Source organism: Pongo abelii, chromosome 5 (genome assembly GCF_028885655.2).
Source record: "Pongo abelii isolate AG06213 chromosome 5, NHGRI_mPonAbe1-v2.0_pri, whole genome shotgun sequence".
NCBI lineage: Eukaryota > Metazoa > Chordata > Mammalia > Primates > Hominidae > Pongo > Pongo abelii.
In genome coordinates this window covers 3,153,038-3,165,420 of record NC_071990.2, presented here as the reverse complement: position 1 = coordinate 3,165,420, position 12,383 = coordinate 3,153,038, and the positions used below count along the sequence as shown (strand labels likewise).

At 53.9% G+C, this 12,383-nt stretch overlaps 1 protein-coding gene across 3 annotated transcripts in view; it reads left to right on the top strand.

Annotated features, from left to right (window-relative positions):
* SLC22A23 (solute carrier family 22 member 23) overlaps nucleotides 1-12,383 on the top strand; it is a 187,810-nt gene that overhangs the window by 161,935 nt on the left and 13,492 nt on the right. For 2 of the 3 annotated variants that reach the window (XM_009241400.4, XM_054557135.2), the window contains exons 6-9: nucleotides 4,886-4,988; nucleotides 7,669-7,901; nucleotides 9,629-9,661; nucleotides 10,752-10,875. In XM_009241400.4, the coding sequence (XP_009239675.3) occupies nucleotides 4,886-4,988; nucleotides 7,669-7,901; nucleotides 9,629-9,661; nucleotides 10,752-10,875 (493 nt within the window). Of the gene's footprint in view, nucleotides 1-4,885; nucleotides 4,989-7,668; nucleotides 7,902-9,628; nucleotides 9,662-9,782; nucleotides 9,807-10,751; nucleotides 10,876-12,383 lie in introns of all 3 variants that reach the window. The other variant, XM_063725312.1, reaches the window with a different exon arrangement.

The following is a 12,383-nucleotide window of genomic DNA, read 5'->3' as shown; positions in this document are numbered from 1 at the left end:
TTTAAAGCTGTCCTTGGTTTATCTCCTAGCAAGTGTGATGTTCTCAGTGGCCTGTGCAGCTGAGTTTAGATATGTGGGTGTGTTCCTGAGCATCATTCTCTCAATGTCAGTCCTGCAACCTTATCATCACATAATGTGCCCAAGTGCTGACAGCACTCCTGTGTCAGTTCCTGAGGTTTGAGCGTTTATAGCAGGAGTAGAAGGCCCACTGGTTCCCAATGTGGCCATGTGGCCAGCAGCCTCATACAAAAACGAGACCTGAGATGAGTGCCACACACAGCACTGTGCCTTCAGTTCCACAGACTGAGCATCCCTTATCCAGAATGCTCGGGACCAGAAGTGTTTCGGGGATTGGATGTTTTGGGATTTGGGGATATTTGTACGATACTTACTGGTTGAGCTTTCCAAATCCAAAAATCCGAAATCTGAATGCTCCAGTGAGCATTTCCTTTGAGAATCATGTGGGTGCTCAAAAGATTCTCAATTTTAGAGCATTTCAGGCTCCGGATTTTCAGATGTAGAATGCTCAACTGGTAGTAAGATAAGCAAAAAGTCACTGGACGGTGACTCTGCCAGGCATGGGAGGAAGCGCTTCATGTGCATCTCATCTGCATCTGAGCTTCATGAGGGAAAGGAGCCGTTCTCCCTACTTTACAGGAACAGAACGGGCCCAAAGAGGCTGAGCACTGGGGAGCAGTAACTCCATGATCCCTCTCAGTGTCAGGCTAGCCCCAGGGGAAGGACAGCAGATGCATTCCTGTGAGGAGCCATGTGCAGGGTGCAGGCATCCTCCGTCCTCAGCATCAGTCCTCTCCGGGCAGCCCCACACCTTACCCTGGAGAAGCCAACCTGCCCAGCATTGCCAGGATGCACGGCTGAGTCTGTGTGATCCGAGCGCCCCCATCTTAGCCCCATGTGGGGCTCCCCACTACCCTTAGCAATGACAGAGCTTGGGTTTTGTCCTGGCCTGCGTCACTCTGCCTTAACAATCTGTTCAGATCCTGAGATGACGAGAGGGTGGATGTGTCAGGCCACCTCCACGTTCCACGCTAGGTACCTTGCCCAAATCACACCACCTGTAAGTGATGAAAGCAAGATCTGACCCCAGGCAGGCTGCACGGGGCCCTCGCTCCGCAGGCGACCACCACGGGTCACTCAGAGGGCTCGGGTTAGGTGGAGCCCGTGTCTGGGCAGACGAGGACAGAGATGACAGAGGTCAGCAGTGTCCAGTCAGTTGTTGAAAGCTTGGCTAGACATTGAAGATTGTGCTGTTGGAGGTGACTTCATGATAAGATTCCTGTGGACGCTTATCTTCTACTTGCTTTCAAAGCACATTTATTCAAGCGGCTGAGTGGCCCCATTCTAAATCAGTCCCGGAGGGGAAAGGGGCTGCATGGAAGAGGCAGCAGGTGCTTTTTCTACTTCCCAACACGGGCGTGGGGCCCAGGGCTGCCTCCTTGGAGCATTTAGTGTGCTTTTTTAATGACTCTTGTGGCAGAGATGGCAGCATCCCTTCTTTCCTTTCATTCTCTTTTTCTCCTCCTCCTGCTCCTTGTCCTCCTTTTTCTTTTCTTGCTTTCCGTCTCTATAACTGATGTTTTTCCAATTTCACCCCTAACGCACTAGCATCATCCACTAGGATGACAACAAAGCCAGTTTATCTCACACCCCACACAAGCCAATTCCAATTCTCCTCTGCGTGTGTTTTCCCTGCTCCTCCTGAGCCTGGTCTTGGGCAAGCGGCCACTGCCTCCTCTGCTGTCCTTGGAGGCCTGGTTTACCTCTCACACTGATGGCCAAATGTGGAGAGGCCGTGCCCTCCTCCCAGCGGGTCAGCAGGGTCTTCAGGGCCTCCTTTCCCTCCGTCTGTTGGTGAAGAGAAGCTGGGAGACGTTGGGTTCACTGAGCACGGGGCGGGAGGACACGTGCTCCCAGAGGCTGCGCCGAGTTCTCCCATCCGGCCCTCAAGGCAGCGCTTCATCCTATTTCACAGACGAGCAGCTGGGCTCAGAGCAAGGACAGCATAGCTTTTCCAAGGAGCCAGCCAGAAGTGCAGAAGCTGGGTTCCTGCCCGGGCTCATCGGGCCCCTCACAGCACCCAGACCTCAGCCCCGACCACACGGGGATCTGTGAAAATGCGGAGGCACAGGGGCTGCAGGATGGTGTTGGACATAACCTGGCTCATCAAAATTCAGTTGGCTCGACATGGGTTTTGGTTGGAAAATTTTCTGATGGCTCTAAGTCAAGCAGGCTGATGTGTCCTCCTTCTCCTCTGTCTCGAGGAGAGCACGGGAGCCGGGTGCTCGCAGCAGCAAATCCTGGATGCCAGTGTCCCACAACCTGGCTGGGCTCCCTGTTGCCCATTCATTTCCATGTGTGAGGAGTTTAGAGAAGTCCCTAGATGTCCATCTGATACCTGGACAGACAAAAAGACCTCTTGGATTCAGCTACCACTGAGGGTGTTAGAGCCATCTGAAGTGTCCTATAACATAGAGTGCTGCCTTGAAGACCGGATGGGAGAACTCGACGCGGCCTCCGGAAGCACTCGAGGATTTGGGGCCCAGAAGAACAGACATAATGCTGTGGAAGCTTCATGCTGTTGACAGGCTGGTGATGAGTAACTGGTAGTAAGATAAGCACAAAGTCATTGGACAGTGACTCTGCCAGGCATGGGAGGAAGCGCTTCATGTGCTTCCTGAAAACATATCAATAGCCCTGGAAAGGTTAATCTAATTCCACTTAGAAGAATTCAGTTACCTCTGCAGACTACAGTCAATTTTTTAGACTGGGTTCTAGGTTTAATTTTATTTAAAAAGCTCAAGTCATAATGTAGTTGTTATTGCTTCTTTAACATCATACTTCATAAACAATAACATATCAGGAGTTCAGTTTGGGGTATATATTTTTTAAAACTTTAAACTTACATGGACTTGCTAATGGACATTTAAATTTTCTTCTCAGAAGTCTCCCATGGTGAGAAAACATAGCTATTACAGTTGGTTTCTGATGAGTTCTATAATAGCAGAGATATTCAGATCATCGGATCCAAGGTTTTCTGTTAACCATGATATTTTCAAGCTCTTTACAAAATTTGTTTTTTTTAACCATAGAGAAACTGTGCCTGTAGTCAAAGTAGCCCATTTTTGCTGAGGAAAAATAATGGACCTTGGGAGCTGAGACGGTCCGTGGACCAGCAGCTGAAATGTCAGCCCTGTGGGCTTACACACAGACCTCAATCTTTGCACCCAAGTATGGGAAGGGAGAAAGTTCTGGAAACTCAGTAGACATGATATCCCTCAGACAAGTGAAAGGTTTCTCCTTCTCCCTTCTGTGCCCTGGCTGGTGACACTGAGTTCAAAAACAATGTTTGAATAAAAAGTTCCTAAATCCCTACGGTTTAGCAACATTTTTCTTCAAACTATAATGAAAGAGCTTTGTGACCCTCCTGCCGCTGGAGGGCAGGAAGGAGGTGGAAGAGGAGGGTTGAACTTGAGCCGTCCAGGGTTCGGAGTGGCCCTCGGAAGCACAGGGCCGGGGTCCTGGAGACACAGCCCCCGAGGGAGCAGGAGGGTCTCTCCAGAGGCAACGACGCACCTCCCAGCACTCGACTTCCCAGATTGCAAATGTCTGATACTGTCATGATACTATTGTCAAAACTGAGAGTGTGACATTGGAACACTACTATTCACCAAACCCCAGCCTTTATTTGGCACCTCCCATCATCGTGCTTTCCATGACGACTCCTCCTGCCCCGGGATGCCGCCCAGGACTGCGTCTCGTCCTCCCCTCTCCCTAGTCTCCTAGTCTGACAGCTGCTCAGTCTTTCTTGTTTCTGGTGACCTCGACAGTCTTGAAGTGTCCTGGTTCCCCTCCGCTTCGGGAAGTCTCCGTTTTCTTTTTTGGCTCCCCAGTAGGGGATTACTCCAGGAAGACATGCCAGGCTAGGAAGGCAGAGGGGCAACAGAAGGCTGAGAGTGGCATTCCTGCTCCCAGACGTGCAAGCAGACAGCTCCTGGAGGCCAGCACCCCCGCCATTCTGAATCTTCCCTGTAAATTGCCACATCAACACCAGCACCTCCGCAGACCCCTTGGCCTGGTGAATGTAACACTGTGCGCTGGTGGACCCCCTTCAGAGGGGCTTTCAGAGCTGCTGGAGCTGCACAAGAAACTCAGTCTCATGACTTTATAGTTGCTCATGTCCCTTGGAGCCAAAACGTTGTCCAGCTCCCAAGGACTTCTGTTAACTAAAACACGCACACATATACGTATGCATATGAATGTGTGCATGTGTGCGTGTATACACATACACGCAGATGTATTCACTTATGTATTTGTCTTTCAAAGATTCATATGTCCTAAGGGCAGTTTCAGCAGAAGTAGCTACAGCCATAGTTCCACCCCGCAAGGCTAAGAAGCATATCTGCATGTGGTCTTCCCTGTCTCCGAGCCGGGGGTGACACAGGCGGATGCAGAGTGTACGGAAAAGAACTGCGTGTTTAGATTTGCCCAGGGCCTAATGAGGGCCTTGGTAACCTAGAATATCATCGCCGAGCTCTGTACTCAGACAAAAGTGAACTGAGTCGACACTGTTTATTTGTGTGCACTCTGCCTGGTTCCAAAACAAGGGTTTGTGATGGAAACTTCTGCTGACGGTGCACCTTGGTGCCCTCTCAGGCACCCGAGGGAAACCTGAACTGAAAAGCTGTAGTCTTATGAGTGCCTTTCTATCCTGGAAACCTAGACCCTATCCACTGGCAAAAAAAAAAAAATGCCTTTCTTTCCCTTCTGTGGTGCCTGAACTGGGGAACCAGGGCTGTGACTGCAGCTGCTGCCCCGTCCTCCATGGGTGGCCTGCCCAGGGCTCACAGGGTCTGTTTCTTTGCAGAGCTGGAGAAGGAGCTTTCCCGGAGGCCCAAGAAGGTCTGCATCGTGAAGGTGGTGGGGACACGGAACCTGTGGAAGAACATTGTGGTCCTGTGTGTGAACTCGTGAGTCAGAGGACAAGTGCCAGCCAGGCGGGAGGGGGCCAGGGAAGAAGGCGGGCGGCGGTGAAGCCCAGGGCCCTGCTCCCCACCCCGCTGAACTTGGAATCCTAAGGGGGTGTGTGTGAAGAGTGACACGGGCTAGAAGATACTGACCTCCCCCTCCCGGAAGCCTCAAGCAGCCGGTGCCCCCAGCCCAGGCATGTAAATCCTGTGAGCAGGGCCTCCCCACCACGTGCCCGTGAGGTCCAGGGAACCAAGATGCACATGAACGCACCTCCTCAGGGGCACAGCGGGGGATGCTACAAGGCTGGAAATTCTGGGCACTGTCTCAGGACAGGGGATTTGAGACCCAGGAGGCCTTGGCTGTGGCCCCTGCCTATAGCCGGCCCTGCCCTTCCTGAACCTGCAGCCAGCCTGGCCAGAGGCCCCAGGACAGCCGCGGGTGGAGGCAGGTGGGCCTGAGCCAGGCCCGTGAGCCCAGACCTCCTCCCAGGGCCCTCACCAGCCCAGGTCACCCTGCCTGCTGGGTCCTGCAGGGGCTGGGGGCTGGACTTGGTGTATACCTAGAAGGTCACTCCTGTCTTGAGCTCAGTGGTCCTCACTGTGCAAGGCGGTCCCTTGTTCAGGGTCAGAGGTCACCAAGGTGGCAGAGGGGAGGGATTTGACTCATTTGGGTTAGAGGTCACCTGGGGTGTTGCACTCATTTGTGGAAGGTCTCGAGCTGCCACCAGGTAAAGACAGGCCCAGGGTGAGGGCTCAGGGCCAAGCATCTCCCGTGTCTTTTTCTGTCAAAGCAGCTCTATTTCATCAGTTCTCCACATTGGGGTTCTGGGTTGAAATTGATTTGTGAGGGGTACAAGAGGCTCTACTGCCAAAACAACAGTAGAGCCTCATCCTGGAGCTCAGGAGAGAGACCAAGGCCAGGGACCGGCCACAGCCACACCAGGCCAAGCCCAGGGCCCCAGCCTTGGCCACCCTGCTGCTGCTGCCTGGTTCAGGTAGATGCTGGGTGAGCTGGTGGCACTATTAGGAGTTGAATGGCTTCTCCAAATTTTATGTTGGGAAAAACACGAAATTTAACATAGACAAGATGGTGAGTTTCCATTTTAATGATTCTTTTTGTGGAGACGGGGAACCGAGCTCTCTGGCTCTGTTATCTTCAGATGACCTGTTGTGGTCAGGAGAGACTTCATTTCTACCAGAGCAAGAAGGTAGAAGATTGCCCTGCTATCTCAGCAGGCCAGAAGAGGAACTCTAGAGGCGAACTGAACCAAATCAGTTGCTGGATTATAAAGCCATTGCGCGGGGGCTGGGTCCTCTGCATATTTCCCAAGAGGAAAGGCACTCACATGGCCAGGGGTGGCTTCCCCCTATGGGGCAGGGACGGGGTCTGTTAGGGTTGACCTCGATGCATTCTCAAGGTTAGATGAGAAGGACTTAGATTTCCCTGAAGCACGAAAGGGTGGTTGGGAGAGAGAAGGGGGCAGGTTTTGGCTCTGGGATGGATGCCAAGAGCAGACAGAACAAGGGTCCCTCGAGGCACCATGGGTGCATCACACACAGGCACACCCCAAAGGTTCCTGAGAGCCCTGAGACACCCCATGGATGGCCATCAGCAGCCTCCCTGGGAGGGTGCAGCCATGCCTTTGTTCCTGTTTTCAGGGCAGACATGTTTTTCCATCAGGTTGATACGCTCGTGTGGGGCAGTAAAGAAGCTTGACCCAGGGCAGTGGAGGGGAAACAGGGATAAATTAAGAATCAAAACAGAGGCCAGGCATGGTGGCTCACACCTGTAATCCCAACACTTTGGGAAGCCAAGGCAGGCGGATCACTTGAGGTCAGGAGTTCGAGACGAGCCTGTCCAACATGACGAAACCCCGTCTCTACCAAAAAATAACAAAAATTAGCTGGGCATGGTGGCGGGTGCCTGTAATCCCAGGTACTTGGGAGGCTGAAGCAGGAGAATCACTTGAACCAGGGAGGGGGAGGTTGCAGTGAGCTGAGATCTTGCCACTGCACTCCAGCTTGGGTAAAACAAAAAAAGAAGACAAACAAAAAAACAAAAAACAACAAAAAAAAACAAAAACAAAAAAAGAAGACAGAGTTTCCTGAGGACCATATATATGTCTTGATTGGCCTGGCTTCTGCCTGGCTCCTCCAGGCTGCGTGGGTGGAGTTGAGGCTGGTATGGGTAGATCTCCACCCTTGCAGAACCCTAAGTGCCCAGAGAAGCTGCGTCTCTGAGTTGCCGCTTACCCGCCAAGAGCCTCGTGCGAGCTGCTCTGCCCCCCTGCCCCCGTGAAGTGGGTGTGCAGTGGCTGTTGGGAGTGCGGCCCTGGGTTAACTGAGTCAGTACCTGGAAAGCGCTTCGTCTTGGAGGATTCCCCTGAAAGCGCGTGTTTTAAAAGGACTCACCGCTCTTGTGCCCACACCTGTCTACTAAAGCCATGGTAGAGGCGCACGAGCGTGGACCTCCACGGGAGAGGCATTCCGTATTTCTCCCACGTCTCCTCTTTTGCATTTGCTCTGTAACCTGCTCGTGGTTCGGTCATGACGGGCTTTTCTATGACACCTTGAGCTGCTTCTTCATCTCCTGGTCACCTGACAGCACGAGCTCCCAGGAGACGGCGCAGCCCCTGGCGTGGGGGCGGCCCACCCACCGCCGCTCGGTATGTCTCCACAGGCTGACGGGGTACGGGATCCACCACTGCTTTGCCAGAAGTATGATGGGCCACGAGGTGAAGGTGCCGCTCCTGGAGAACTTCTACGCTGACTACTACACCACGGCCAGCATCGCGCTGGTGTCCTGCCTGGCCATGTGCGTGGTGGTCCGGTTCCTCGGGCGCAGGGGAGGGCTGCTGCTCTTCATGATCCTCACCGCCCTGGCCTCGCTCCTGCAGCTCGGCCTCCTCAACCGTGAGTGGGCCGGGGAGGTGGGCCGGGTGCAGGGAGGGGAGCTGGCAGATCCCCAAGGGCATTTGAAGGGCTGCGTAAGACTCCGTTGGCCACTCTCAAATCTACCTCTGGAAGGAGCTGCTTTGGGGAGGACAGAGCTTCAGTTGAGAGCATCTGTGGAGCCCGCCTTAGAGGGCACTGGGCCTTCCCTCCTCCCCCTGTCCCGGCCGGGGCTACACCATGATCCCTTCCGAGTCCTGGTGGCTGGGTCTTCACTAATAGGTAGACTGCTTCTGTGTGATTCATCACATGACGAAGAACAAAGGATTGTTTCTTTCGAGTGACATTAAGGGGGAAATAAATCTGTTTTGTCACCCTTGCATTAGGGCCATGCTTTTCAGCAGATGTTCCCGAGTTCATCAGCTTCTCTTTGGACCAAAGAATTTCTCAGTAAAGGTTAAAAATAATCTGGCCAGATGTGGTGGCTCACGCCTGTAATCCCAACACTTTGGGAGGCTGAGGCAGTCAGATCACGAGGTCAGGAGTTCAAAGCAGCCTGACCAATATAGTGAAACCCCGTCTCTACTAAAAATACAAAAAATAATTAGCTGGGCTTGGTGGTGCACGCCTGTAGTCCCAGCTACTCAGGAGGCTGAGGCAGAAGAATCGCTTGAACCTGGGAGGCAGAGGTTGCAGTAAGCTGAGATCGCGCCACTGCACTCCAGCCTGGGTGACAGAGCAAGACTCCATCTCAAAAAAAATAAATAAGGCAAAGCTAGAGAGTCCATCTGGCCCTTCCAGCAAGCTCTGTATAGCTCCTCACCAACAAATACCCACTCCCGTGTATGGACAAACCACAGCATCTCCGTGGCCGGCCCAGGGCGCGACATGAACAGGCAGGACTGATGAGCCTCTTCCCCCACCCTGGCATGGTCCTCCTGGGACAGGCTCGGGACACTGGGAACATCGACCCCACAGAGCTCCCCTGCCTTTACAAGGAAAATGAACCTGGAGTCTCAGAACTAGACGCCAGGGCTGTCCACCGCACCCAGATGAGAGCGGCCTTGTCATGCAGCCTGGATTAGAGATGGCTCACTTCAAACTCAGGAGCAGCTTTCTAACTTGGACAGGTGCTATGCAATCTATACCTTGTTGGGAGACGCTGTTAGGCTTAGCTAATGGAATGCACACATGGCGCCTGTCTCCCTCCATCCCCGTTCCCCAGCTGCCCTTCCAGGGAGTCTCTGCCCTGCTCACAGTTGGGACGGAAGTGGCAGAGTGCCTCAGCCGCCGGGTGTTGCGATGCTCCTTTGGCCCTGAGCAGGAATGCACAGGAGCCCCAAGTGAACACCAAGCAGCCGTGAGGAGCAGAGCTGAGGCTGGCAGGGGTGCCCCACAGCGCTTGACGCTGCTTGAGTGCAGGCCGCAGTGACCTGTGGGTCACTTTATGTGCAAGGAAGCTCATCCTTTGCACCTGCTAGGGTCTCACTGTGAAGGTTCCATTTTCTCCTCAGGCTCTGAGGCCAGTGGGGTCTCACTCCTTTCTTCCTAACAAAAAGATCTTTGTTTAGTGCAGTATGAATTCCACTGCCCCGGCGGCCAGCGCCATCCCAGACACGGAAGAGAGTTTGCTTGAACCAAGTCGCACGGGAACACGCTAGGCTAACTCCACACCTAATGTGCTCTCTCCTCTCTTCTCGCTTGCTTGGCCCTTGTCCGTGTGGGTGTGATCATGTCTGCGGGCCCAGTGATTGGAAAGTACAGCCAGCACCCAGACTCAGGTGAGTCCCAAGCACGTGGGCTGTGCTTCCTCATCTTGTATTATATCTAAATGGGTGTTTTCTCGAAGACTCACAGACCTGTGGTTTCCATTTCCTCTCTTTCTCCCCCTTGCCCTCCAAGAACTGCAGCTGAAGTTGGCCGTAGGTTGGACACTATACGGATACATTTGTATTCTCCCTCTTGCCTCTAGAAAGAGCGACTGGTGCTTCCCTGTTTGTGTGCTGCTTGGCACGCATGCCCCCGCTCCTTTCCCTGGCACCAGGCTCAGCACAGGCCCTGGCCCGGCGCCAACATGCTTTGTCTTATGGACGGCGTCTGGGTGGGGGGAGAAAGCCCGGGAGTGCTGGGGCCCGGCTGTCTGTGCTGCCAGGGGAAGCCGCTGTCCCCCTTTGACTCACGTAAGCTTGCTATCCTCCAGCCATGGGGACAGCAGAGTGCCGCCCTGCACCTCAAAGCTGCTGCTGCACCCACCTGGCCTGCCCACCCCAGCCCTCGCCCGTGTCGCTGGGGAGTGCTTGCCCTCTATGCAGCCTTGGGGGAGCTGAGCTGAGCCCCAGCTGTGTGGTCCTGACAGCATGCCCGTGCACTGTGCCAGACCCTGTCCTGGCACGAGGTTGGTCTCCGGTGCCATTTACGAGGGCTTCGATGGGTTGAACAGTTGCCTTCTGGGCCCATAAATTCTGTGGCTTGAGTTTTTGTTTCCTTAAATCAACCCTGACTCAGCTACCCTGTCCCACACGTTGGGCACATCAGACCTGACTGGAGCAAATGTAGGCCAGGGCACAGGGATGTTGCTGTGGCACCAGGGACACGCCAGCCTGCCCTCCCACCAGGCATGGCTCCCGGCTGAGGAATTCCAATAGAGGCCACCATGAGCTCCAGCATGCTTGACGCACAGGGACTCATAGAAGCCCCACAAAACCCACTGCAGGGGCTCTGGGCTTCTAGTCCTTGAGGTGCTGCTTGGTCCCCAGAGGGAACTGCATACCCATCCATGCCGCACGCTGGACACTGGGGAGGAGCTGTGCTGTGCAGCCCCTGGCCTGGCTTCCTCTCTTCCCTCACCACCTTCTTCTGACCTTCCCCCAGGGATGAGTGACAGCGTCAAGGACAAATTTTCCATCGCGTTTTCCATTGTGGGCATGTTCGCCTCCCATGCGGTGGGGAGCCTCAGCGTGTTCTTCTGTGCGGAGATCACCCCGACGGTGATAAGGTGCGTCATGGGAGACACCCCGGGGGATGCCGGCTTCTCGGAAATCAAAGACGAGTCCCTGGCTCCAGGCTGGTGTGGGATTAACCAGCGTCAGCTCTGTCTCTGGCTCTGGACACATCAGCTTCGTGGTTCACAGCCGAGGTGGCTGTGGTACCCAACCCCGAGGCGCCCAAGAGTCACAGAGAACCTGGCCCTGGGGTCCTGTCCAGGCAGCAGCAGGAGGAAGGGGGAACAGGGAGCTACTCTGGGTGCAGGAAATATGTCAGTGTCTGAGTGTCTGGCAAGGGGGGGAGTTCAGCGGATCACTTATGCCGCACTTCCACCAGAACCTGTGCCGCCAGCTCTGCTAAGAGACCTCACGGCACAGCTATTGCAAAATGTTTTAAAAAGTAGAAAGAGCCTACCCCCACCCCCCCAACCCTGAGATGGAGTTTCACTCTTGTTGCCTAGCCTGGAGTACAATGGCATGATCTTGGCTCACTGCAACCTCTGCCTCCCAGGTTCAGGCGATTCTCCTGCCTCAGCCTCCAAGAGTAGCTGGGATTATAGGTGTGCACCACCACGCCTGGCTAATTTTTACATTTTTAGTAGAGACGCGGTTTCACCAGGTTGGCCAGGCTGGTCTCGAACTCCTGACCTCAGGTGATCCCCCCGCCCTGGCCTCCCAAAGTGCTAGGATTACAGGCGTGAGCCACCCTGCCAGGCCAAAAGAGCCCTATTTAATACTGACCTGAGAAGCTGATGTCATGAATCCAAAGAGAGAAAGCCCAGCGAGGGAGATCACTGACTCATGTAAGAAACACAGATGGAGAGCCCACTGCACGCCAGACACTAGGCCCAGAAAACACAGCAGCACAGTCCCGCCCTTGTGGAGTCTGTGGCCATTTCATACCTCCCTAAAAGGTGTGACTAACTTGTGCTCAGCCACTTTTGTTTTAGTTCGGAAAGTGAGGCTGGCCCCTTCCTGGTGCCGTCTCTGTCCCTGGGTCGTGGTTCATGGGTGCTACACACCATTTACTGTTGCCATGCTTATAGGTTAATAAAAAGGCATGCCTCCACCAAAAGGGCATCACTCAGCTGCAGTCATTCTCCTAAACTGTTTGTGACTTACTGAGGAGCTTGAGTTGTACCACACTGAACTTCTTAAAGGAGTATCATTAGCATTTCTCATGCACATGCCTTCGTTAAACAGAACTTGAGAGTAAGGGCAGTAGCTCAGCCGTGAATCAAAACCCGGGTGTCCGCATAATGACACCCTTGGGAAAATCCAGTAGCGGCCACTCCAGTCCAAGGTGGACTGTGTGGAGGCTAAGCTGGGGAAGGCTTTGGAAGCAAGTAGGCAGGTGCGTGGACTTTCTTTCTTTCCACATTTCCCGTAGCCATGCTAACAGCAGCATCTTCACGTCCGCACTTTGATTCATTCTCTTGGATCTGTATCATACAGGCCCAGCCTGACAGCTACTGGGTACCTGGACAGAAATGCCACGGCATTGTATGATTAAGCACCA